Source organism: Gnatocerus cornutus, chromosome 6, assembly GCF_029298725.1.
Source record: "Gnatocerus cornutus isolate USDA-ARS CGAHR chromosome 6, icGnaCorn1.1, whole genome shotgun sequence".
NCBI classification, from domain to species: domain Eukaryota; kingdom Metazoa; phylum Arthropoda; class Insecta; order Coleoptera; family Tenebrionidae; genus Gnatocerus; species Gnatocerus cornutus.
Window position 1 is genome coordinate 13,456,197 of NC_142238.1, and position 27,071 is coordinate 13,483,267.

Consider the following 27,071-nt stretch of genomic DNA (forward strand, 5'->3'; position numbering starts at 1 on the left):
ATGAAACCCTGGACTAATAATTATATTTTAATCGGGTTTTTCTATAACTACAATAACTTTTTACCTGTGCTAAAATAAAGTACGTTTTACAAAAAAGGACATAAACAACCTCTATAAAAATTAGTTGAACATTCCAAGACTAGATAGATTTCTACATAACTACAATGTTATATAGCAACAGCTGAATCATCAAGTTTATCACATAATGTATGAAAAGTGTGAGTATCGACGTAAAAGACAAACTCACTGTTTAAATTAGCAAGAAAGGGGCGGCAATGATTTCTTTGATTTCAGTCGACGAAATTAATTGGTGTTTCGAAAATTCTGCCTTTCACGTGAAAGTTCAAACAAAATGATCCAGTTTAATTACTTCACTCGGATAGCCATGACGAGTAATTAAACTAAGAATAACAATAGCCAACAATTGACACTGACGCACAAAAAAAATGAATGCAATCCGGAGACGCACTAAATAACTTTTTAGGAACGAGTGACACCGCCTTGTTTCAGAATCTCGTTAAACGGAAGATTTTTTTTGTAAAAAAGTGAAATCCATAGTTTTAGGTCATTAATTTTAGTGTCTAATTACACGTAATGTATGTACATATTTTAATAATAAAATAGTTCATTGTTAATTTAACAGCAAGATGACTTTGCAGGTTCTGCTTCAATTAAATTGAAATCTAACCCATTGGGACGTGCAAACCCTGTTTTAATTCCGTCCCAACCATCTTCAACTTTATACTCTCCAGTTTGTATCCGATTGTATACTTCTTGAGTGACGGATTTAAAAGCTTCCTCTACATTCATTCCGTTCTTGGCCGAGGTTTCGACATTGAAAATCCCATGTTGGTCAGCGAAAGTTTTAGCCTCTTCTTTAGAAACCTCCCTCTGGCCTCCATTATTAACAAGGTCTAATTTACAACCAACTAGAGCGAAAACGGGCCTGTGGGGCTCAATGTGTCGCCTGGCTTCTGACATCCAGACGGGAATATGTTCGAAACTAGCCCTATTGCAAATATCGTAAACTAACAAAGCACCCACTGAATTTCTGTAGTATGATTTGGTGATTGAGCGAAATCTCTCTTGACCAGCAGTGTCCCATAACTGGAGTTTTATCCTAGTGCCGTCTTTTACTTCTATTAGTCTTGCAAAAAAGTCCACCCCGACCGTGGGATCTGATAGCTGGAAAGTAACCTTTGAGCCAAGAACGCAGTTTAGACCAAGGGCTTACCTCTGCGAATTTACCATCGGTGAAATATTTCAAGAGCGAACTTTTTCCCACTGTACTATCACCTATCAAGATGAGTCGAAACTGGTAGTCGAAAATTGGCTCTACCATTTTAAAACATTCCACAATTTTGTTTGCACTATTTACTTTATTTATTGACACTGCGATGACAACTGACAGGAGTGACAGATTGACAGCTGATGTCGGTTATACAGGTCACTGAAACGGAACAAAGAAACGAAGAAACCCACCCCCAGGTCGACGGATAATATTGAACCTCTTCTGATGGTTACAGATGAGTTTGTTTTGTTTGGGAATGGGTGTTTTAATTTATTTCGTGAAAGGCTCGATGTCGGTAATACAGGCCGCTGCGTGGAAAATTGATATAGTGGCGCTTGCGCGCTTAATTTAAAAAAATTGTAAATATGGGGTTGTTTGGGGTGCCCCGCCCTTCTCGGCGCGACAAATAATTCCTGATGAATGCATGGCAAAATGGGTGACGTTTCCGGTTTTTGTGATAAAATCGGCGACAATCTATCCGAATTGGGAAAATGGTAAACTTTGTGTAGTCACCCCTCAAAGTACACCCTTTGTTTGTAGGTGCGTTTGGCAGAACATAATTCTGGGTCAATTCTTGTCCCTCTTACTATGCGCAATAAACACATTGGCTCACTATATCAACTCTGGGTCCTCCTCGGTCTTGCCGACTGGACAATCATTCCCTCATTACATGTTCTTGTGTGCGATTTACACGAGTTGGCTCGCGTTCCGTAGAGGAGAGAAAGGTCTCATTTCTATTATCAAAGCTCGAGGATGGCGGTATCTTTTGCTTTGTTTAATAGATGTGCAAGCTAACACGTTAATGAGTACTGCTCATCAGTTTACTACTCTGACAAGTATACAGGTTGGGGGCTGCTTATTATAGACGATTTGGTTTAATAAAGATCGCTTTCAGCTGCTCGGTTGTGTCGCCATCCCTGTAGCATTGGCCTTAAGCTGTCTGGTGCTTGGTGTTCGTTACCGCATGGTGCATATTATCGCCGTATCTGTGTGTCTCATGGGGGTGGGCTGCCTTGTCTGGGCCAACATCGAAGACACTAAGATCGACGGTACATAAATCTTGCTTTCATTACAACCTAATATACTCTACTAGAGCAAATTGTAGACCTAACGGGCAAACATCTAATAAGACAGTGAGGTCCTTGCAGTTATACATAATTAAATTACACAGCATACTCTTACTCCAAATTAATTAATCTCATTCTAGGTAAAAACCAGTTGGTGGGCGACATGCTATGCCTCGGCGGAGCTGTCCTCTTCGCCATCGTGACGGTGCTACAAGAACTATCTGTAAAAAACACAGACATCGTCGAGTATCTAGGTCTTCTGGGCTTATTTGGGAGCATCCTCAGCGGCATTCAAATGTTAGTTCCTCCATGTACCCACCAACAACTAAACTCCTCTTTCAGGGTGATCCTGGAAAAACAAACGTTGATAACATCAACGTGGCGAAGCTCAAGTGCGCTCTTGTCGTCATTCTCCGCGTGTCAATTCATGTTCTGCACATTCTCGTCGGTGTTTTTAATAAACATGGGAACAACAGCCTTACACTTGTCTCTGCTTTCAGGGAATTTTTATACACTGATCGTAGGAATCTTACTTTTTAATTATAAGGTAAGATGGTGAGTTCTTCAGCCTTCTCTCATTGTCTTGTTGTAGTTCCATGCCTTATACTTTTTATCTTATACGTTGTCGATGACCGGTGTGTACATCTACGCCATCAAGCAAACGCCAGCGGCGTCACAAAGCATGCCTTCTAACCACACGGCTCAACTCAATAATTCCAACAGGTGAGTTGGTACGATTTTTGATGGTCGTATTGACGAAGAGTTTTAGATCAGAATGTCAGTTGCGGGAACACATGATTACTGACAGCCCCGAACGGACAACAGAGATCCTGTCAGCGTTTGGGACTTTGAACAGTAACGACACTTTTCCTCTCAGTCACAGTACAAACACCACCTTCACGTCTTTTTACGGAAGTCATGATGTCTTGAATACTCAAACTACCAGCGCGTAAAGTATTTAAAGTAAAGTACATTTGGTCTATTACAACTTGAGTATGACCATAATATCCGCACTTATGTACCAATATAATCGTTCAACTGTGTATCACGAATTTATTGTATTATGTATTTCATTGGTCTTGGTTAACCGCAGGGTTTGAATTTAATTGTCCTTTCGTGACCAGGTAGCTCTTAATGTTTCGTGCAGTTAAGTGTAAAAGTGCCAAAATATGATTCACTACGTTAAACCCCTGGCAATATTTAGCCAAGTCTCTTGAAATGTACACAGTGATTGTTTTAAACCGTTTTTCCACTTAAATCACGTAATCGAAGTGAGATGATTCGAAAAATTCATCTATTCAGCAAAAGCGTACCCACGACTCTAAAGTTCAAGTTTTGCAACACAGTTTTACGGCAATGGAAGGATTTAGTGATGAAGAGAATGGGAAATTTTATGTGCACTACATTTTAACACTAAATCCAGAATTCCAACTCGTTGCAAACGAATTTACCAACGTACTTTTGTATATTTATATAATTGGTTTCTTTGTAAGTTAGAGTAGATCAATTATTGTGGATGTAGGCACTAAATTGAATTTTCATAAAAGTTTTTATTTACTTGTTCACTAATTCTATTATATGCATCTTAGACCAACTAACCTTAACCTATTCACTCCCACTTTTGGCCGGGGAAGACGCTCTGGATCCACGTTCACTTCCAGATTTCGCAGGTGAACCAGAACGACTCCTACTTCTGGAAGCACTTTTCCTCGGAGAACCACTTCCAGATCTGCTCCCAGATCTAGATCTAGACCTTGAGGCGGAACGAGATCTAGATCCAGACTTTGATCTACTTCTGGATTTAGACCGAGACGCGGACTTCGATCGAGATCTTGAGCGACTCTTCGATCTCGACCGCGAGCGACTTTTTGATCTTGATCTAGAACGACTCTTCGAACGAGATCTGGAGCGACTCTTCGATCTCGACTTGGAGCGACTTTTTGATCTCGATCTAGATTTTGATCTAGAGCCAGATTTCGATCTGCTTCGAGACCTAGATCCGCTTTTCGATCGCGAACTGCTTCGTGATCTTGAACGAGAACCGCTTTTAGATCTTGATCGTGATCTAGAACCACTCTTTGATCTAGATCTGGATCTTGAGCCGCTCTTCGATCTTGATCTAGAGCGAGATCTGCTACCAGATTTCGATCGTGATCTAGAACGACTTTCCGATCCGGAAGAAATCTTTCGTTTGCGGCCGCGTCCGCCAGCTTCGCTTTCGTCTCCACTGGCAATTTTAAGTTTGCCGTCGTCACTGTCGTCCTCGCTCGTGGAAATCGTCGCTTTAGAAACGATTCGGCTTTTTTGTTTAGCGCTGAGACCCTCATCTTTGTGTCTAGATCTCGGATCTTTGAGCCTCTTCTTGCTCCGTTTAGTTTTGGGTCTGTCGCTATCAGAGTCTGATCGTCCGCCCTTATCCCGCCGCCTTCCTCCTTTTCGCTTTCGATCTCTGCTTCTTTGTCTCTTTCGACCTCTATCTTTCTTTTCTTTGACTTCACCACCTTCTTGGTTCTCGCGATCGCTTCCGGAATCACTGACGTACTGATCTTTGCGACCACGACCTTTACCTTTGAGCTTCTCATTTGGAATTTCCATGAAAAGAAGGGCGTTTTTGGTCTTCTCCTTGTATTCTTGACGTTTCTGAAGCAGTTGCTCCTTGGTTAACCGCATCTCCTCTTCGACTTTCTTCTGTTCTTCAAGTTGGCGCATTTTGAAAGCTGTTCTTTCGTCTTCTTGTTTTCTTCGGAGTTGGCGCTCTTCTTCGTCGACGCGTCGGGCTCGAGCGACGTGGTATTGAGCTTGTGAGAGAAGATCTTTGCATTGGCGAGCTTCCATGGCTGCCAACGTCACGTCATAGCGCATTTTGTCGCCGAACTCAGCCAAATAGGTAAAATATCTAAGACGAAAAAATTGGTACCAACACAATAGTGACTTATTACTGCTTACTTGAGGGATAATCCAAGTTCGTGCACGGCTTGAAGGACAGTTGTCAGAGTAGATTTCTCGTCCTTGAGAATAAAAGTGGCCAACCTCTGTAAAACCAATGCAATATTGTAGAGAAGAACCGTATCATGTGGAGCAACACGGCGAGCTTTCAGTAACACCATTTTGGCTTCTTTGAGCTTTGAAGCTTTGTAATACGCGCGGGCTAAATACTGAAGAACTTCCACGTTGTTGTACTTGAAGAACTTCCTCAAACAATTTTCGTACTGAAAGAAATCAATTATTATCCTCAAGTGGTCAAGGATGATGTTACCATTTGTATCGCACTGACGAACTGCTTCTGCTCCACGTAAACGTGAGCGATGTTCAACCAAACATCGCAGAAATCAGCGGTGGCTTCCCTAACTTGTGCGAAGATATCGCGAGCTTCGTTCACAGCGCCTTTATGGGCTAACACCGACCCGATACCGTTCGCTGCCCAAATGTTCTTCGGATCGATCTTAAGGACCTGTTTGAACATGGACAAAGCTCTTTCTTGGTGGCGTTTTTCTCGCTCCTTGTCTTTGGTTGGTTGATGAAGTGTTTGTAACCAAACGTTTCCAAGCGCGATCAAAGAATAAGAGTCTTGAGACGTCGCAGGGTTCTGGAAAAACAAGTTGGTACTGTTGTGGTACTGCATTTTGACAAACCTTTAGAATCCGCTCGTATTTTTTTTGACCGGGTCCCCACTCTGCTTTGGCTAAATGAAGATTTCCAAGAAGTGACCACGCGTCTGGATGCTCAGTGTTGAACCTCAAAGCTTCTTTAAACCAATCGGAGGCTTCATAAATGTGTCCTTTGTCACGAGCCATGCACCCTAACCTTAAGTAACAATCAACATAGTTCGGGTGCTCCTTCAAAATATCTTTGTACAATTTTTCCGACTTGTCAAACAAACACAGGGCTTCGTTAAGTCTCGCCAAGTTGTAAGTAATCGTCACGGAAATTGAATTATAATACTGTGGATCGTGCTCTGCTTCAGATTTCGCTCTCCAAAGAGCTTCTTCGAGATTTTTCTTAGCCTCATCCAGGTTACTCAGTCGGTAGTGTAAAGCTCCGACGTTGTTTAAAATTTCAGTTGGTATATCAGCTTGCACGTCTTTATTAAGGATTTGGATGGCGGTACCGTAGGCACTGAGAGAGCCTTGAAGATCTGACTGCTCTAAAATTTGAGCCAACTCAATCCAGGCCTCAATGTCGTCGGGAAACTGTTCGGTAACTTTTTTAAGGTGGTTTTTCGCGATATCTCGTTTGGATTGGGAAGTAGAGTTCGCGTATAAAGATCCAAGGATTTTCATGGTTTCGTAATTGCCAGGTTGGGCTTTTAATACTTTTTCGAAGCACTGCGCCGCCTAGAATTTGGAGTTTTTTACATTGTAAATTAAGTTAGTTTTCTTACGTTTTCTGCGTCCCCTCTGTAAATATACATTTGCCCCAAACCAAAATGCGGTAACACGAAAGCCGTGGGTGCAAACTGCGTCGCTTGATAATAATATTGGAAAGCTTGATCGTAATCCCCTTGCACATGAAAAGCTCGTGCCAACTGATAACAACTTTCAGCTCTCATTGCTTCATTTTCCGTGTTATGAAACGCGTGAAGCGCCAAATGTTGAACTTTGCTGTAATCCTGAAATAAACCGATTAGAAGAAGTCACGAAAGAAAAAATTTGTACCTTTTTAAAGAAGAAATGGTTAGCCAGATGGTTCAAAACCATGGGATTGGAAGAATCAATAGTATAAGCTTTGGACAACATTTGCACGCCGCTGCGGATAGACTCTGGCTGTTGTAAATTTAATTTTAGAATAGCTAAACCCACAAGAGCCCCCACGCATTGCGGGTCTAACTGGAGCGCTCGTTCAAAGGCTAATCTAGCTTTTTCCTGGTTACTGAGCTTCATAAAACAGTGTCCCATACCTGTAAAATTATGATTGTATTATAATTAATTTTAGGGGCTTGTGTACCTAGTCTGACAGCGGCTGGGCAATTTGGGTTGGTTCTTAGAGCCTTCTTGTAAAACGCTAAAGCTCCGCGGAAATCCTTTTTATTATAAGCGATACACGCTTTTCCTAATAAAGATGGGATGTTGTTGGGTGACTGATTTAGTACAAAATTAAATTGCGCGTCAGCTTGCTCCATTTTGTCTCCTTCAAGAAGGCAGAAATATGCGCGCCCCAGTAAATGGTTCTAGAAATTGACAATTAGAGGGTGTTTTCCATGATTGAAAAACCCCCACCTGGTCGTACATGATGATTTTATCTGCGGTGGTGTACAAAAGAGTGGCTTTAGTAAACAATTCCCTTTTTTTATCCTTATTTTTTTCTCTATTTGCTTCTTGGACGTAATACGCCGCCAGCATGTCAAGAGCTCGCATTTGATCCTTTTCATAGTCACGATAGTCCACATTAGCGTCCGTTCTCGAGGCTTCAAGAATCTTAATAAAGTCTTCAATCTTCCCTTGTTTATAATATTCCAGCTGTTGGGACAAAGTGTTGAGACTTTAAAAACGCGCAAAATCATAAAACTCACGGCAAGATTGACCCAGATAGATAACTGAGTGTTTTCTTGGCGTAAAATCCCCAGAACTTCATCTCCATCAGGTAGTTGGTCAGAATCAAGCTCTATAACCTAAAAAAATTTGGCGTCATTTAAATTTTCCTAAAGGAAAGTCGTACCTCATCCGTGTCCCGGAGAGGAATTTCTATCGTTGTCGTCATTTTCGTTTTTTACACGAAATTGGGCTAAAATGAACACTACACCATTTTATTTTAAGTTTCACGACAGCAAACACAACGAACGGACGCCACTGCGGAAAAGCGACTGAGGCGACATCTGGCGAAAGCTCGTCATAGAGGGGCTTTCAAAGGTCACTTTGACCGCCGTATTAAAAATTAATTTAGAAGGGGGACTAAAATTAGAAAATCTTTAAAATGGAGATGAATTTATAATTTATTCAAATTTATTGTAAAAGGAGTCGATTAGTGAAAAATTAAATAAATCTAAAAGATAAAAAAAATGAGAAGAAAGTCTGATAAAATTGCTTCACTTGTTTTTCTTTTAAAAAACAATAAGAAGTTTATAGTTCCCGCGTCAGACCTTTATGGAAAAAAAAAACAAAAAAAAACTAAAATGATTTTTGAGACTAGGCTTTTACGTCAAATTTGCGCCAAATTTAAAAATTAAAAATTTAAAATATATTTATAAATTCTGCTACACTAATATTTAAAACAAAATCGCTCAAAGAATTTTCTTTAAAATGATTCATAAGAATATGCGATAGAATCGCAAAAGTTACCATTGAATCGTTACCAGATTTAGACTTTTTTCTTACTTAAATTATTTCTAGCATATCCTTTTACAAAGAAACGTTTTCTATTGTGTGTATATTACGTGACAAAGTGGATTTCAATGTATTCCTGCGGGGGAAGTTGTTTCAGTCCAAATATTTTAGGATTTTGTAACAGTACACCTCGAATTTTATTCTTTTTCTGCTGAAAAAGTGAAATGTTTTTTTTTTGTAACTATTAATTTCATCAGTGTCACTCTAAAATTATAACTAGACCTAATTTGAACCAATACAAAAAATGACAAGTGGTTTCAATGTGATCATTAATAAAATCCGCGCCAGTCCCAGAACTGGTTATTAATAAAATCATGAAACTGGAAATAAATTCAGCTGTGCTCATCATTGTGTTCTATTTTTGATGTTTAAAACAAAGCAGTTACACAATAAATTTATAGATTTTAAAATTTATAGCGCAATGAGCCAATACAAACGGATGATTTTTCATCAGTGCCGCATGTGTCTGGCTTTAGCCACACTCAGACAATGCGTAAATACGAATATAAATCAAAGGATAATTCCCCCATATCCTTAAATTAAATCGAATTTCCACACTCATCCTTGAAACGATTCTACTTCTTCCCCATCGAATTTTTATGTCGTGTATTAAATTTTTATCGCCCTCGCTTCTCACTTTCAATGAACTCTTTTTTTAATGAAATATCGGGATTAAAGAGCGTGACCTCCGAGGTCACTCTTCATTTGTCATGTTAATTACTTTTCTGCATTAGTGCAAAGCAGACACAAGTCGTAATATGAATTGGATTTTTCCCTATTATTTACATATTGTGTTAGATGCGTCGGTATATGCGATGAAGCGGAAATAATACGAGAGGGGGAGAACGTCGGCGTCGTGCTATAGGGTGAGCGTCCCCACTTGCAGCGTCGTCGGTACAGTTCGCGCCGAACACGCGTTCTTTAAACTTCTCTAATACCGGAAGGTGCAATTATTTAGCGTTGGTGGATGTGTCTTCAAGATCTCAAAACAGAAGAGAAAAATAAATAGTGAGTGGAATTTTGTGGACTTTGGACAGATGTGGGCTATTGGAGATAAGTTGGCAAGTAAGTAAAATAATGCGGAGTTAACTAAAAAAAAGTATATTCAAACGCTTGTATCAACTTTGCTTGTTATCAAGATTAACCCGCAAAATCTGTGGTGTTTTTCCAAAAGCTCTTCACAGTTAATTTCTAACGACATTAACACAAATGAATTCTAATTGCTGTGACTGGCGAAAGCGGTGCTTTCGGTTGCGAGCTTTAAACAGCTTTTGCTCCTAATGACGAGCATCAAAGAACACTTATACACAAAGAAACCCTCACACAAGTTAAATTAAAAATCAACATGTGCATTTCGTTAGCAGAAAGTGCATTGTGACGAAAACTCGCTGTTTACCTTTAAAATTGTTGATTGCCTGCACAGTAACGAGCTTTTTGAAGTTCTTTTAAGTGATAGCGTATTGAAACTGAATCTCTCATCCAATTTACTGAAAAGCGGACGAATCTAAAATCACGTCTTATTTTTTGAGAGAAATTATTTCAACGTAAAAATCTCGTCCTATATCCTTGAGATACTTGCCAACATAAAAACATCCTAAAACTTTCGCTGCCGTCGGTAATTCCTCAAGTTATGTAAATTCAGGGTCTGGAGAAAGAATTCGGTCAGTGTGTCCCGTCCCAGAGCTCTGTTATTAAAAAAATGAATCAATCATTTTTTTGTGATTTTCCACATCGTTCCAACTCTAATATTTTATTTCCTGTGATTAATATGACGTCATGAGCTTTCGCTTTGATAAATCGCCAGCTCTGCAAGTAATATTTTTAATTGGAAGCTGTGGTGGTTGCAAATGCTTGAAACACGACAAAAAAGTCTAATTGGTACTTGAGCTTTCAATTGATTTCCACTTAATTTCGTAACTTTAATGTTATAGCACCACTGAGGTTTTAACACAGAAGTCATTTCAACTTTCATTATTCAGAGTCTGCTGTAGTTTCCGTTTTAATTCGCTTCCTAATCAAACAATTGCCATTCGGTTCCGGTTGTTAACCGGAGCTATTGTGTTTTTGATTTTTGCATATAGTGGAAACATTATTCAACAAACATCAGTAACGTTTTACAGCAATGAAAATGGCACTGAAAGACGATCTTTTTATTTTGTTAAGCTGCTTTAATTCCTGCACATTTGCTGGTATTAACTATGGAAAATTTCCATTAAAACTGCAGCAAATGTAAAACCGTATTTACAGAACTGTAATACGGAAATTGGGTTTACTCATAAGCGTAAACGAAACAGAGAAAACAGAGTATGTTATTGTCATGTTATGGAAAGAATTTATGGCGCAAATAATTCTTTGCACGGCCAGAAGCGCGTGTTAATTCTGCGTAATTTATTTGTAGGATGTTGTAGATTCTGATTCGAATTAAATTTTGTTTCAGAGAGATGATAACATTGATAACTCTTGATTAGAATAAATTTTTATTTTTTTGTTTTTTTTTGTAACACACTAATTAAGATAATTTAATAGTTTTTTTTTAATTTTATGCTAACGGCGGTTTGACCCGATCACATTTTTTCTCAAATTTATACAAATAAACATTTGAGAATTTTTACATTTGAGAATTTTTTTTCAAGTTGACGTTCAAGATTTGTCCCAAAATAATGCAGAATTTTTTTTTCCTGTTCGCTAACCGCCAAAATCAGCGGTTTCAGAGTTTATTCTTTTTACTTTGCGTATTGTTACTGTACAGAATTGTGAAATTATTTGTGACTTTTTCTAACATGTTTTAATTTTTTTTTGCAAAAATATTTTTTTTAATTTCGCTATTTGTCACGAGAATCTTTATTTGAAAATAAATTGTCAAATTTTGATTCGTAAAAATTTGAAAAAAAAAGTGATCGTGTCAAACTGCCTTAATATAGGAACAAAAAAAATAAAAACTTGGATTAGATTACGATTTATGGCAGGTGCTGTAAAACAAACTTTCGTTTATCACAAGCAGCAAGGCAGCGTGGCCGAGCGGTCTAAGGCGCTGGTTTTAGGCACCAGTCCGAAAGGGCGTGGGTTCGAATCCCACCGCTGTCATTTTTCCCATTTTGCATTTTTTTGTGCCCATTAATCGATATTTACAAATCACCGCGTCATAAATCACAGAAATAAACATTTATTTAGAATGTGACCGCTCGGACATGAAATTAAATGTCAAATTTCCTTAGACCTAAATCACGCACTTTGTTAGTATATCGCCCAGCATTATAATGAAATTTATGTGAAGCTGTACAAGGACGTTGTGTCAGCAACGGAGGGGTGAAAGTCGATGGGGTAAACTCACCCTCCGCAGGTCCAAGCAGCTCCGATCAAGCCCTCATTCTTATCAGAGTTATCAGTTTACATATACTGTCCGATCCGATAACGAGTCAAAGGAGTTGGCCTGTACCGGAAATTTATTACAAGGATAAATAGTCCTTGAACGGTATCGGATAAACGATTAGTCCTTGGAATGAATGGGTATAAACCGCAGCTGTGATTTCTTAATAAAGACCAACGTGTGTTAAATTCCAGTAAATTACGTCGGAAAAAAATGAGAGTTTAGCTCAGTTTAAATAATAAACATGCATCCTTTATCTTCGTTGTCCGTTCTACCCATCCGATGAAACGTAGGAAATAAAACACCGGAAACAAGGTATCGCCGGCTCATGTAGCAGAACGCGACGAGAAGGGCATCATAACAGCGTAAAATAAATTTACGGTTTATTCCCGGAAAATAAATGGGCCATTTCATGTGTCAGCCATTGTTATCATTAAAGCCAAAGTACAAGGTCCATTTTTGACGACGTCGATTCAAATTTCTACAAAATGACGCGATAAATCACCATTAATTTAATTAGAGATGAATCAAGACTTGGCATGTTAAAGCAATAGAAGGAAACTTGCGTGGAAGTTATTATCCTTGCGTGTTTTATTTTACGGTACTAGAAAGATTGCGTTTGCCGCAAATGTCTTTTTGGATCTTGTACACTTGGCCGATCGAAGGGAAAGTGGAGCTTATCTTTTGATTTAGAGAATGATTGTTTTGAGAAGTCATGAATTGGAGTGGAAGCAATTTGTTTAAAATAGGGAAGACTTTTAGGATCGATTCGTAAGAGGTTGCCGCTTTATTTGCTATAAAAATAGAAAAAATATTGCGATCCTGTTTTAAGTATTCGGTGGATAAAGATAAAAGTCAGATGTTCCAGACTCGCATTTAACTTAACGTTTCTTAATCTTATCTCATCTTAAAGTTATGAGTGTTTAAAATGTTCTCTTCTCTAGAAAATATTTGTATCGAGATTTGCTTTTAAACGTTTGTTGTTTGTTTTTTGATAATTCCCAGCTTCAATTTTCTACTTTTTTAACAAAAATTCTTTATCGAATTGCATTTATTTTGCCTTGTGTGCATCGCAGTAAATTAAACTTTGGAAAGATTGTTCTCAAGAACTTGTTAAACTAATAAACTAATTATAACTGTTCCATGAAACTTTGGAGTTTAGAAGATTTGGCTAAGATGACAATGTAAATTTTGTATTGATTTTTGTCAACTAATTTAAATGATTTTGACGCTATTCTTTCGTTAAATCTTAATCAAAATTTAGTCATTCTTAGTTTGATCAATCTTCGGATCCTAAACTTGGTTTCAAATTCTTTCTGTAAAATTTGAGCGTATTTTGAATACAATAAATTTTACCTTTAGCGATAATTGTGCTTAATATAGGTAACCCAATATACGCTTTTTTTGTCTACTTGCAGGAGAGAGATTTAAATTCACAGTTCGGAAGCACACGACATAGTGACTCTTCTTAAGCAGAAGTAATAAAAAAATGTTTACAATTAAAATGCAATAAAAATCAAAGATTTTACAAATTTTCAAAATAGAACAAACCTTCCTGTCAGCGACAATTCAAATTGTGACAACGACCAACGATAAATTTATTACACGTTGCGTTAACTTTATTGTTTCTATTATTTATGGCAAATATGTCGAATGTTTTCCGGTCGACTAGAAACCACGGCCCAATTAGTATCCACATTGTGAATATTCAGTTCACATTCAACTTTATTGTAAAGTAAAATTAAATTTAAATTAAACAAAATGGGGGGGGGCAAATTATTATTGATTTATGGTTGACGTGAGCACATCCTGACGATCCTAATGCAAATTCGTTTAATTAGGCATAATTTGAAGCTTTGAAGCTTTAAATCGTGCTTTTCGCCATTAAACCACCACCATAAAATCTCAAATTTGTCGTCTACACATGAAGATTCAAGAACAAGACCCGTAAAACTTGTTCTAGCGTTAAAAATTTCATTTACTTTGTTCCAACTCGCTTAACTTAAATTAGATAGATCAAAATTGAATTTTAGCTTTAATAGTAACAGTGTTTTCCTCAACAAAAAATTCTTTATCGTTGTTAAGCCGCTTGTAGAACTGTAAAGTCGAGCACTTCTGTGACAGAGAAACCACAAAGGTTCTGAAATGGAAAATTGTACATAATAACGCAATTACTTTAATCTTTTACAAAATGACGCTGGGGTGGCTTGGAAGATTTGTAGATTGGCCAAAGGAACAAAAAGGGACAGATGTTCGAATCTCACACAGGCTTTCTTGTCTTTTATTTTCTTTAAACCGCCCGCCATTGTGGAGGAAATGAAAGTGTATAAACAGGTTAAATTAGAAAAAACGTGAAACTCATTTTAATCCCGCTCTGACTAAAATTGAATTAATTAGTTCTGAAAGCATTAGTTATCTGTATAGTTTAACGAACCCGGAAATCAAACTAGTCAATTTACAATAAATCCAAACGAAATTATGGCGTTGTTAAACAAGACAGAAACAGTAGAGAACTCGGTCTGTTTTCATTAATTATGATTCAGAGAGTCTGAAATAAATTCCATTCGACAATAATCCCACATAAAAACCAATAATCCAACGTCAAGTGCTATTAACCGTGTAGCAAAATGGTTTTCTCTCAATTCGTAGGCAAATTTCGCTCGAGCTCAGTGTAAACACGATGTAAGTTATCGATTCTGAAGCCACCATCGATTACTTTTGTATTAATAATAAGGGGAGTGTTGCAGGTTGGGGTGCAAGATCGAAAATAGAACATTATTTGATGTGGATTAAAAGACGGAGAAGACATGCCATTCACTCATTTATTGGAAAAACACTCGGAAAATTGAGACTCCGGCAAGAAGAAAAACCCACCGGTATTAAAAAGGTTTAAAATGGAAATTCCGCAGACAGCTGGATAATTGCCACAAAATTCAGTTTCCCAAGTTCAATTTTCTGTACCGCACTGATTTGCATGCATGTAATTGATCTTAGCTTGTGCTTTATTTTTGTCTTGAAAGTTTTAATCGCAATCAATGTGGAGGTTTTGTTCGGTGTAATTGCGTTTGTCGTCTTTACTGCATTGTTTCGTCAAAAAGAATGAAGCGGTGTTTTCAAAAAAGATTGTTTCTTCCGCGGAATGGAAACAAGAAATTCAGAAAACAAAAAAAAGTGGTGGTATTGTTTTATTGCCTGCACGGTTTGAAATTTGTTTCCATTATTAAAAAACGAAGCAAAAGCACATAAAGGAGCGACTAAAGAGCAGAAAGGCAGCAAATTCGCATTGTTACGCTAAAAGATTTGACGAAAATGAATGTCTGTTAAAATGGGCACAAATTATTGGATTCATCTATTGCTAAATACTCCTAGTTTTTAATTAAATCTGGAGATATAGCGCAAATAAAATTCTGAAATTCTGAACAATAAAATGTCAAATACAGAATGTGTGTTATGAACAGAACAATACATTTTTTATACAATGTGTTATACCAATCTGAAATGAAAGAATTCAATTTATAGGAAGAAAATTATGTTTTGCCCGGCGCATCCACCATTTTCTCCCAAAAAATTTAAAATAAAGAAAATTATTTTTTTTGACTATTTTTGATCGATTGGAGAATTTGAGACAGCATTAGTTATCCCCATTTTGTCCTCCCAAACAGACTCTCATAATAAGGGGCGTTTTTACCATCCCTGTTTCGTCCCTCCATCGGAGATTAGTCCTGCCACCATAAATGCTCGACGTAGTGACGTAGAACGTTTCCTTCCCAAGAGATAGTTGAGTTGATGACACTTGAGAGACGGTCCGTGATTTTACTGAAATTTGATACTCGAAGCTCATGCTGTGTTGTTGAAATTGAGCCATCGCAATTTATGATGGATTTGTCTGCTTTGGAGAACTTCCAGTTCGATACAACACGTGGTGTTAATGACTTTTAAAAGGAAAACATGAAAACATGTGACGAGGAAATTGCGATTTCTAAATGGGGGAATTAATGCTATAATTTCGGTTCGAAGGGTGATCGATGAATCACAAGAGGTAGTTAGAATTACCAATGAAGACCCAATTGTACTTTAAATGGAAATTTTTAGAACGAACTGGCTTAATTTTACGGGAAAAAATGTTCAGGGGAAATTCAAGAAATCAATAGCGGTGTTAAAATAATTGTAACGTTTTGCGGTAAAAATGACGATTGCGGTTTACCTAGGAAGGTTAAAACCGATAATTAGAGATTACAGTGTAATTTCCGACCCTTAGAGAATTTGCATGTATGATGACACTGCAATCTCGTGAATGAAACATTAATTAAATTGTTGCGATTCCGAAATTAAATCGAGGAATATTATGAACATATCGGCGAAGAAACTTCGACAGTTTATACCCCATTCGCGCTGTAGATTTCCACTGTGAACACGAAAAACAAAGAATGTGAAATTTACAATAGTGAGACTCCCCTTCCACATGAACTTTTCTCTCGACATTTCCTGAACAACGTCGAACTTTTATGCTTCGCCGCCACCTGTCCTCAATGGTTTTTTCTTGCTTTGGAGCAACCTTCTGTTTAATAATCCTTGATTATTCCATTACAGTCGAATCTTGTAAGTTGATTCAGAGTTGGTGTTGCCGAGGAAACGCTCCGTGAAGGGTTGAATGGGCTGACGTCCACTTATTGCGTTGAATATGCAAAATTTCAACACTAGGTGCTCGGAAAGATTCCCAGAACACGGTTATCATCCACAATACAATATCCAAGCTGTGTAAATTTATAATTCGAGAACTCGAACAGTCGACTAAAATTGCCACTTTACGGGATTTGTAGCTATCCAACTTAATTCCAATCGAGAATAGGCAGAGAGGGATTTAGTAGTAATTAACAGAAGCTTTTATTGAAACTTGACGTAAAAATCTGGTGAGATTACTATTTTCATCACGTGCGCATCGGCGAGAGTGGTGTATTTAATTTCCTAAATCTTTTGTTTCTTAACTCCCTTAACAGAAAAGAAGAGTCGTAATGAGACCCGCTCGAGCTTTACAATCGAAAATATTTTTAATCTCTCCCAACTTTCCTCTGCCACAATAAATATTCCTTAATTAATTCGACAGGTCCATTGTTGAAGTGGCAATAAGTTCCCGAAACAGCTCGTTTAAAAACTCCCTCAAATAAATTATTACCGAAATCGGGCTCTCCTTATAATTCATTTCATCGCCCGAAAGATGAACTTTCCAAGCCCCAAACTTTGCACTCGCCTAAGTAATGCGAAGTTATAAAGATTTGGAAGACTTGTAAATGGTCAATTTGTTCGCGTTATCAAATTAAAACCGGCTCCCTTATCCACTAATTTAACTTTTTAAAGTGATTAAATATTTCGCTTTATTGCGTATTATTTTTGTGTTAACTGGAAACTTTTCGCGATTGTTGCAACAAAGGGTTCGCGGTTTATCTTTCAGCGGGCGCAGTTATAGGCCAATTATCCCAGCTCGTTTTCATGTAATGCAAATTGTCTCGCATTTATTTTAATTGCTCCAGTTTTTTCAAGCCTCGGTCAGCCAGATTTGGGTTGAATTTTAATTTCACCACTTCTTTTGAGAATATTAAAATGACGTAAAAGAAAATGGGGAGATTTTTCAAAGCCCGCGACTTTAATAAATAAGCGGGGAGATTTGTTCATGGACGATTTTCTTGGAAAAATGTTTATTGCCATCAATCAAATTTTACGTTTTTAAGAATTAATTTTCTAAGTAAAATTCATTTTATTTTTTATACAAAACAAATGTGCTTCTATTCTAATTTTTTCGTTTAAAATATTATCGATGTTGTGGCACATTCATTTCCCTTATCTTCGTGAATACTCCACTCACACTGTATCCTGTTGGTAGTTTATCTTCAAGATTAATTCTCTCCCTTTCCTCTGCACATACGTATTTCAATAACACCCATCACCTATTTATAAAACTTTTCACGTTTCTTTAGAAAAGCGTTTCAATCCTCAAAAGTGATAGTTTTGGAACAACCATCTTGTTTGTTGGCCCAATTACATGAAACAATGATAGATGTTTACAGCAACAACGCTTCGAGCAATTCCTAAATTTATTTGGAACATGAAGCAGAATACACCGCCTCAAACCAAACAAAAAGACATCCCCAACATGCCATTGAGCATTTATTAGTCCTGACATTTTTTGTTGTGTTGTTGTGTTGTCTAGTTTTCAACATGCAGTATTGTTTTTAGTTTAGACTTTTTTTAAACCAAAATCTAGAGCAAATAAAAACTTGGCGTTTATTCACGTGAAAAACACCTCAAACAGATTAATTCCATATTTATGGATCGGATAACAAGCCGATATCTCTGATAATGATGATATTTCAGGTCACTCTTTGACGATCATTTAGGCATAATAACACTAAAAGTTTACTGGAGTTGTCGTTCAAAGATCGTGATAAGAATCACCCTAGTTTGAAATTCTTGTATCAAAGTATCCGGTCGATAAATTTTGCATTCTTTAACAAGAGAATTTAATTAAATGTTTGTGTGGTATTATTGTGGTACCTTTATTAGTAACAACTTTACATATACTGGAAGAAAACTTTGGAAATGGAAACGTTCGGATTACGCTAATTTAAATTAGAACCTGTCGTCGACCATTTGATAGACGATCTTGACAAAAAGTCTCCATTTCTCAAAGAGTTTTAGCGTAACAAATACCATTCAATTAAATTAGCTCTTATCTTTGAAGCGGGGCTCTCTTAAGATTATTTAATAATTGAAGTACTTACTCAACAAGCATTTCTGCAGATTAAATAAACTTTGAAAGGCCTGCGCAAAAATGTTTTCAGATTTCCGACTTCCCAAGGTGGCAAAACAAAGACTTTTAATATACTTTGAAATGTATTTAGAACCCAATGACATTTGAGTTTTGGTTCCGCCTTTGTTCTGTTTTTCCTGGTTGCCACAAAAAATTTAATTAAATGTCGCTCCCACTAAAGATTTTGTTTTTTGTAACACGCGTGCAGCCTACAAAAGTAGTTTAATCAAATGTTTATGTTCGATTTTGCAATGCAAATTGGGGCGTTTAGTTTGATTTAATATTGGGGAGATTTATGGAGACAATAATTTGTAACGTTGTTTGAATAAAATTTTCAGGGGTGGCGAGGTTGATGAGAAAAGTTCAAAACAAAACCACATTACTCGGTAATAGACAAAATAATTGCGCCTCAAAGACATTTAATAAAGTTGTGTGAAGTTGAGAGGATGAACGCAACGGTTTAAATAACTCGAGGAAATTTTAATCTTTGGGAGGAGGGTGGTGTTTCGTTAGAGGAAACTTCGGAAGGTAAATGATGCAAACAAAGCTGGTTTCGGATTTGTACTCAATTCTTGCATTTTTCGGTAGATTTCGCAGTCAATTTTCTTTAATTAAAAACGCTTAGAAGATCGATGAGTCCGCTAGTTCTCGCTTTGAAATTAGCCAAGTTTCGAAACTTTAATTCGCTCTGAATATCAATACGAATTTGGAATATCTCTCGTTCAAACAATGGGAACACCATCGCGATGATAGAAAATTGCAAGAGAATCTCATTAAACTCCAAACAAGTCGATTTTGTGTGGGAGCGGCCGACATATTGTCAACTTGTCGACTAAAAATATCACACGATTTTCCTGTAATAGGAGCGGCAATCTAGAACTGTTATTTTCGATGAAAGCTGCATTCTATTGTTCGGCTAAACAACACATAACCCCCGACCAAATAAAGATTAATGCTGAAAACGTTATGGCTAAAGCCTACACATCACGTCTCGGCATTTGTGTGATAAACACACAATACCATAACATTACAATGGAACGGAAGCGAATTCACGCTTACTTCCAGACAAACAGTTTTATTGCTAATTAAGACTGATCTCGGGAGGGATTTGGGCTTTTGAAGTGAGACTGGAGCGCCGGAGGCTTCCGAGGTTTAACTGATATTAACGCACTTACGCCGCCAAAGAAGCGTTTCCAATCGCAACAAATAGTCGCAGACGCTACACTTTTTAAGCAAAAAATTGTTTTCTACGACTCCATATGTTAAATGGTTAGCACCATTGCTACAAAACTTTTATAATTGATAAATGAACCACTTATACAGGAGCTTAGAAGCTAATGTACTACAAGTCCGTCTTAAAATAATGCACTCTTTTGCCCCATTTTTATTAAAATAAGAATTAAGTGCAAGACTGCAGAAAGATCTTTTACCCATGGACTAGGGGTATATAAAATGATTCCTCGATTGAGGCAAATTGATTCTTTTCCATCGTAAGGATGTGTTATGTTCACAAAAATTTATAAGTTAAGCAAAGTTAGTAGAAACAGTAAATGCATTTTAACATTAAAATAAAAACAAAATAAACAAAAAATAACAAGAAGTAAAACAACAAAATTGAGACTTTTACTGGAAGACATAAAAAAATAACTTTTTTTTTGTAAAACGAAAAGTTTTTCTGATTTAAGAAGTTTTTAATTCCATCAAACAGAAATTGCAAGTGAATATATTTTTCTCTTCGCGTACTCTTGCACATTGATCATGAGCCCATTTTTGGCACACACTGCGTCTAATCCAATCCTCTTCTTTTGAAGAGTGAATATATTTTTTTTAACAAAAAATACATTCTCTCGCTTTTGTTTTTTTTATCACTGTCTTTTGTCAAATATCATACAATTATTCATATTAGAGGGTCCGTGACATTAGCACCCCGACGAAAGAAAAAATGTGTTTGAACGTTGCGAAATCAATGCACCCGTGATGCACTCTCATGCACCGTAAAAAAAATTTTTTGCACCCCTTTAATAACCAAGTTTTCGAGGTTTTTATCTTGGGGTGCTGCTGTCACGTGACACCAGCACTCCACTATACTCATTTAGAAAAAATAATACGTTCAGTGTCTTCAGCATGTAATGCACCATCATGCACCACCAAAATTTTGAATTTTGCTTCAACCCTTAACGCCTTCATCCCTTACGAAAATTATTTTTTAGACTTGATCAGAAATCAATATGACAAGGGAATACACTCGTGATGCACTGTTGCGCACCGTAAAAAGTTTTTTTTGCACTTCTTTAATAACCAAGTTTTCCAGGTTTTTAACTTGGGGTGCTGCTGTCACGTGACACTAGCACCCCACTAAACAAAATTGAAAAAAATAATATGTTCACTGTGTTTAGCATGTAATGCACCATTATGCACCACCAACATTTTGGACTTACCTTCAACCCTTAACGTCTTCATCCCTTACGAAAATTCTTTTTTTTACATAACCAAAAATCAATAGCGCAATGGAATGCACTCGTGATGCACTGTTTCAGACGGCAAGCAGTTTTAATTGCATCCCCTTAATTACAAAGTTATAGATGTTTTTAACTTGGGATGCTAGTATCAAGTGATAGTAAGTTATAAACATCTATAACTTTGTTATTAAAAGGGTGCAAAAAATTTCTTTTCGGTGTGTAACAGTGCATCACGAGTGCAATCCATTGCCATATCGATTTTTGATCAAGTCAAAAAAATATATTTTTATAAGGGATGAAGGCGTTAAGGGTTGAAGTTAAGTCCAAAGTTTTGGTGGTGCATGATAGTGCATCACATGCTGAAGACACTGAAAGTATTATTTTTTCTAAATGAGTATAGTGGGGTGCTGGTGTCACGTGACAGCCTCTATAACTCGGTTATTAAAATGGTGCAAAAAAAACTTTTTGCGGTGCATGAGGGTGCATCATGGGTGCATTCATTCTTAACGTTCAAACTTTGTTTTTCTATTTTCGGGGTGCTTATGTCACGGACCCCATATTAGAGGTAAAATGATCCCGAGATCGTTTTACCCAGAACCCAAGTCATCGCTTTACCCCAAGTGCAATAAGAACAAAGAACATAATCCATTAATTTCCCACATGCAATGTTGCAACTGAATCTATAAAAAATTGAAAGTTTAATGTAATTTCTTTAAAACACCACAAGGGTCATTTTAAAATTATAATTCGAAAGGTAAAATATAATTGATTTAAAAATGCCTTACCTTATATCAAACCAAAAAAAACACAAATATCGCTGTAATTTTTTTGAATATCTACTGAACTGCATACAGGTGCTTGTCTGCAATATCTACAGGTTCAGCAACATATTTAATTATTTCATTAATAGATAGATGAAACTAAGGGCAGTTTGGGAATCAAAGAGAATCATTTTTTTATCAGAATAAAGAATCACCTTTTATTTATTTTATTATACTGCCACTTTTGACTTTAGGAAGTTTCATTAGTCAAATTGACAGTAATGCATGGGCTACACTGAAATTTTCGGTTTTTGGGTTCCAATTTCAGTAAATTTTGGCAAGATAACTCGTCGGAAAAAGTGTAATCTTTATATTTCCACTCGTGCAAAATTTGACATTTTCCGCACTTGTTATCGTGATCTCCATTTTTACCGTCAAAGAAAGTCGTTTCTTGAAGTTACATTTTAGTTCAAGCGCAGTACTAAGAAAGCGTATTACTGCACATAAAACTTGCTGAACCTCATTATACTATTGTTTCTTTGACAAAATTTCCAGTCAGACTTTGACGTTGCAGTTTCTTGTTAACTGTAGCGTCTCAAGAAAAGTCAGTGCTTCAAAGTTTATACTTTTGCGAACACTGACAGTTTATACCGGTGCCAGGAATTGTTAGTGTTGCCCCTTCTGAATATCAAATTTCCCGTGTTTCCCAGATTTAATTCGGGGAATTTCCACGTGTATTACACCACTAAGCTCTTGTTTATATTGCCGCACGTAAAAATCCAGGGTGACACGTGTCAATTGCAGGAAATTTCGGTGTAATTAGTGGTCGATATAAAACCACCCCAGAAATTTTCTCCGGTACAAAAGTAATTGAATTATTCACTTTGAGACGGAATGCAATCTCAGTTCTAGAATTTTCTTCAAGAAATGTACGCTCAAAACAACTTGAGTTAAATTCAACTTAACCAATTTATCAGTATTGATTTCTGGGCTCCTTACATTTTTCATTATTAAAAGACGGAAATGCAAACTCGACATTAACCATTCACAAAATGAAGAAATAAAAATCGAGGCGTTTTCTTTTTTAGCTTCGACTACTCAGTCACTGTGGTGGAAATTAAAAGTATTATAAGGATTAGTGCCGACCTAATTTCCTGGAAAATTTGTCATGCTCTTTATTTTAATCCCAAGCGACTGTCAGCTTCAGATATTATTAATTTGCATCCGTAATAACTAGCGCTGGGAACTCTGCTTCTCGATTTTGAGTCAAATCCAAATCGTGTCAACTAATTGCATCTATAGTGAGAAAAACGTTGGTTTTGACAAAAACGGTCTAGACATCACAATAATGATAACACGAGGGTGGCGTGCGCTACTTCCCTTCTCGAGGGGGAGAGTATAGCCGGGGTCACGCTAAAGTCACGTCATGGTATTGACCCACCCTCTAACTACCTTTGTTCGAAAATGCCCCTCTTCACTAATTATTAATTCTAATGACTTTTATCGAAATTGTTACCGCTAATGTTTAAGAGATAAAAATTGCGACGAGAGCTTTACGAGAAATCGATTAAAGCTCACGGGAAATACAGAGAAGTTGTCATAAAGTAAAGAAACTACAATAAAAAAGTTTATTATTTCAACGCAAATCACATTGTAAACTTTGAGTTACCTACAGTTTTATTTATTTTATAAGTTGCTAGTTTCAAGTCAGAGACTTGGCGCCCAATTCACTTCTTTTGTTGCCATTATTGCTGTGGTTGCCTTGCGGAATTGGTTCTCCACCTCATGTTCGATTTACCTTTTGTAATATCGTTTTGGAGTTTATTTTATTTCGGAGATTTATAGGATTTCTATAAATATTTATTCGGATATTTCTTCTAGATTAAGGACGATACGTTCTTTTATTGGTCGTAAATTTGCCATTTTTGCTATTTTTTTCATTAGCTTGTCATGACTAAATATACCCTTATATAGTCTGAAAAATTGATTAGTATCTTTCCGAGTTCTAGTTTGTTACCCACATCAGTGTCACAACGAGCAGACGCTCAACAACCTCATTAATGTTTGATGTTGATGTGACAATAGAGTCTGAAATAAGAATTTCCATGCAACTAGAAATTATAGTTTATAATCAATTTCTGGTTGTATATAAAAGTTTAAAAAATACAAAAGTTTGTGCTGTTAAGTTATATTAAAGTAAATTTCACAGTTTATTAAAAATTTCGAGCGGAATAAAAACTTCTCAATTAATTTTGTTCGCGTTCTTACTCGTAATTTATCCCACGTTTTTATTTACAAGCCATGAAAGAAACCGTTGTACAAATCACAAAAAATCTTTCATCAACCCCAAACCCATTTCGGGCTAACTAAAGACTTTCCAACCTCGTCATCACGATTTGAATACTCCTAAATTATCAATCTTGTATCTTCGAATGAAGCAATTGCTTATTCAAATGAAGTCCTTTTCTAACCACTTCATTTGTTTAAAAGTAATTAATTTAAGCACCCTCCGCCCCTCATTTGCATCAATTTTTGCAAGGAACTGATCCAGTGCGTGATAGTTTCAGTACGCAATTATTTTACTTAATTTAAGAGCTAGTTCTTGTCGGTGCGGTTTACCGCATTCGAGGGAGGTTGTTTAATTAAAGTTTTTGTGTCCAAAACGAAATTATATACAAATTAGACCCTTACCGTTGCGACAAAACAATTAAACATGTATCTGAAGAGGGTGGTAAAAAGCGTCATTTTTAGGGGTTGAAGCAGCTGTCTTTTCTCACAACTTTACTTTTTTGTTCGAATTTCTAAAAATCTTTTTAAATGTTCCTTTACACGTTGTGTCGCTTCTTACCTGGAAAACGCGCAATTTAGATTCTCCCCCGAAATGAGTTCCTTCTTCGCTAATACAGAATGCCGCTTTTAGCAATATTTTCGTGAAATTGGTCCTAAACCGAAATTTTCATGCGTTCGGTAAATCACGACGATTTTTTCCTGCACTTCCGGCGTTTATGAAGGAAACACGCAACGGTTTGAGCAGTTACCCTTTAAAATCAACGGAAAAATACAGAAGCACGCTAGTAATTAAGGAAATAAGGAAAGCAAGATGGAAGTTGAAGTTTAATTTGGAGTAAAAGGAAAAGAAACATTGCTTGGTGTCGGAGTAAAAATTTTGAGTTTGGGGTAGTTACGATAATTGGGGGCGCAGAGGCAGAAGATTCACACCTATCTAGGGAAACTGCTTAATTACAAAACAGAAATGTAATATTGTGGATTAAAACACATTTGCATATCACTAAGGTCATCTGCAGTGGCGTAAATTATATGACTGTGGAATTATTTTTCCTCGCATAGCTATAGCTGTTGAAAATGTTATAGCTAAAGCGCATGAAACACGTTTACATTTTAGAGACACTATTAAAAGACGCAAAACTTTTTTTAAAGTATCATTGTTAGAAAAAAAGTCGCACTACACGAAAACAAAATTCGAAATGCAAATAAAACTTTTTAGGCAACCAGTAATACAATATTAATAAAGTGCAAAGATTAATCTAAATTTGAACGGGGCAAAACCTCTCTGGATTACCCGTTATTAGACGATTATGGGACTGAATTTAGCCAGTGTTTCCCAAATTCTAGAGCTTGTTTAATTTAAAAGTTGGGTATTGCAAAAAATTAATTTCTTTGAAATAAATAAGGTCTTCAAAAAGGCCAAACTTTATCTCGACTGGTTTGTAAGGTGACTTGCTTTGTGGACGAAACTGAAGTTTGAATTAGAAACGAAATAATGCAAAAATTTCTTACGTTGTTACGAAATGTGACTAACGGGTTGATTTCAAGTCACTGGGTTAACGCAAATTTGCAACCATTGCCAAGGTATGAGCAATGTGATTGGCGTTGCTATGTTGCAAATGGGATTTGCAGTAACGCAAGTCACCCTTGAAATTGACCCCTTAATGTCTCTGGACAATTCACAATGTCATCACAAGAATAAATTCACTTTCACCTGTAAACAACACTTTTTCCAACTTTAGGTTCGTCATGACACATTTAAAGAAACCACTGGCACTAAATAAAAAAATCTAACTCAAAATAATTCAAATTTGAACAATTTGGCACTGTAAAAACAACTTTGCCCTTCCACGACTATTGCTAAACTGACGGGAACTCGTATAAAGACATTTTTGCCACTTGTGTAATATATTGTGTTTTTATTCTCAATTCTTCAATGGCCTGAACTAACATTGACATTGACTGGCTTACTCAACACTTCAATGGCCCTTAGGTATTTCTGCAGAAAACTTTAATTTTTTTTTCTCGAAAACGGTGCGTTTTGGAACGCGAAATTTGGCACATATTTCAAATTGCGTTGTGTAATATTGAGATTAAAAGATTTGCACTTTATTCGAGTTAAATAAACAAATAAAATATTTACAGCGTATAGTTGCAAAAATAACCTTTTTGTATTAAATTGTAATCTATGGATGAAAGGGATGATTTGGTATTCATTTATTGCATTTTTATTGAATTATGAATTATGGTCTATTTGTTTCTACAAGGTGTTTATAAATGTTTCTAGCATCAAGGATGGCTATGAAATGTCAAAGAAATTTGCCGCTCATTACAAATGTGGGTTTCCACTTAAAAAATTGAACACAAAACTGTAACTGAAACGTCATTGACGTAAATAACATTATAAATAATTTTCAAGATAGTCATATTCACTATGAAAACAAAGCGGCAAAATGGTGTACGACAGGAATTCCAGAGCCTCCCTTGATGCTAGAAACATTTATAAACACCTTGTATTTTATAGCTGAAATTGTTTTTTATTGTGATTAATTACACTGTGCTCGAATTGCAATCTTTTTTTCCTCAACAGGTTGGGCATCCCTGGGGTAAATCTTAATTAAGTATGTTAAATACAACAGTGCTTACCGTGTTTGAATGTTAGCTCGCGTTTTCGAAATTTTGCAATTTTAAAATTTTCCGTTTTAAAATTTTTGC

The 27,071-nt window shown here is 36.6% G+C and overlaps 4 protein-coding genes and 1 non-coding gene across 8 annotated transcripts in view; 3 read left to right on the plus strand and 2 right to left on the minus strand.

The window, feature by feature from the left end:
• Positions 1–14: 14 nt before the first annotated feature.
• Positions 15–1,441, minus strand: Rab39 (RAS oncogene family member Rab39). The gene is made up of 2 exons (XM_088039938.1): positions 1,235–1,441; positions 15–1,185 (listed from the first exon to the last, which is right to left on the minus strand). The coding sequence occupies exons 1-2, from the start codon at positions 1,340–1,342 to the stop codon at positions 637–639; spliced, it is 657 nt and encodes a 218-aa protein (XP_087896064.1). The 5' UTR covers positions 1,343–1,441; the 3' UTR covers positions 15–636.
• A 170-nt stretch (positions 1,442–1,611) lies between these two features.
• On the plus strand, positions 1,612–3,445 carry LOC148173132 (queuine/queuosine transporter SLC35F2-like). 2 transcript variants are annotated; one of them, XM_088039937.1, is made up of 7 exons: positions 1,612–1,785; positions 1,832–2,135; positions 2,187–2,340; positions 2,499–2,655; positions 2,701–2,905; positions 2,951–3,081; positions 3,128–3,445. In XM_088039937.1, the coding sequence occupies exons 1-7, from the start codon at positions 1,712–1,714 to the stop codon at positions 3,309–3,311; spliced, it is 1,209 nt and encodes a 402-aa protein (XP_087896063.1). In that variant the 5' UTR covers positions 1,612–1,711; the 3' UTR covers positions 3,312–3,445. The 2 variants fall into 2 exon arrangements, with proteins under 2 accessions (XP_087896063.1, XP_087896062.1); XM_088039936.1 differs by having other exon boundaries at positions 2,499–2,905.
• A 443-nt stretch (positions 3,446–3,888) lies between these two features.
• On the minus strand, positions 3,889–8,197 carry Ctr9 (RNA polymerase-associated protein Ctr9). The gene is made up of 10 exons (XM_088039932.1): positions 8,014–8,197; positions 7,868–7,966; positions 7,575–7,814; positions 7,303–7,525; positions 7,014–7,255; positions 6,740–6,967; positions 5,991–6,692; positions 5,615–5,944; positions 5,305–5,567; positions 3,889–5,254 (listed from the first exon to the last, which is right to left on the minus strand). Exons 1-10 carry the CDS (start codon positions 8,053–8,055, stop codon positions 3,964–3,966), a joined length of 3,660 nt encoding a protein of 1,219 aa, XP_087896058.1. The 5' UTR covers positions 8,056–8,197; the 3' UTR covers positions 3,889–3,963.
• Positions 8,198–9,535: 1,338 nt separating this feature from the next.
• gogo (thrombospondin-1 like protein golden goal) overlaps positions 9,536–27,071 on the plus strand; it is a 64,920-nt gene continuing 47,384 nt past the window's right edge. For all 3 annotated transcript variants that reach the window (XM_088038280.1, XM_088038281.1, XM_088038282.1), the window contains exon 1: positions 9,536–9,743. The gene's annotated coding sequence lies outside the window, so the exon portion shown is untranslated. The remainder of the gene's footprint in view (positions 9,744–27,071) is intronic.
• On the plus strand, positions 11,683–11,762 carry TRNAL-UAG (transfer RNA leucine (anticodon UAG)). Its single transcript has one exon. It is a non-coding gene; the product is annotated as a tRNA-Leu (tRNA).

Coding starts and splice junctions, on each gene's coding strand:
- Rab39 (XM_088039938.1), bottom strand. CDS start 1,342: ATGGTAGAGCCAATTTTCGACTACCAGTTTCGACTCATCTTGATAGGT. Junction 1,186..1,234: donor CCGATGGTAAATTCGCAGAG/GTAAGCCCTTGG, acceptor GTTACTTTCCAG/CTATCAGATCCCACGGTCGG.
- LOC148173132 (XM_088039936.1), top strand. CDS start 1,712: ATGCATGGCAAAATGGGTGACGTTTCCGGTTTTTGTGATAAAATCGGC. Junction 1,786..1,831: donor CTATCCGAATTGGGAAAATG/GTAAACTTTGTG, acceptor CTTTGTTTGTAG/GTGCGTTTGGCAGAACATAA. Junction 2,136..2,186: donor CTACTCTGACAAGTATACAG/GTTGGGGGCTGC, acceptor GATCGCTTTCAG/CTGCTCGGTTGTGTCGCCAT.
- Ctr9 (XM_088039932.1), bottom strand. CDS start 8,055: ATGACGACAACGATAGAAATTCCTCTCCGGGACACGGATGAG. Junction 7,967..8,013: donor CTCTCCGGGACACGGATGAG/GTACGACTTTCC, acceptor AAATTTTTTTAG/GTTATAGAGCTTGATTCTGA. Junction 6,693..6,739: donor ACAGAGGGGACGCAGAAAAC/GTAAGAAAACTA, acceptor TCCAAATTCTAG/GCGGCGCAGTGCTTCGAAAA.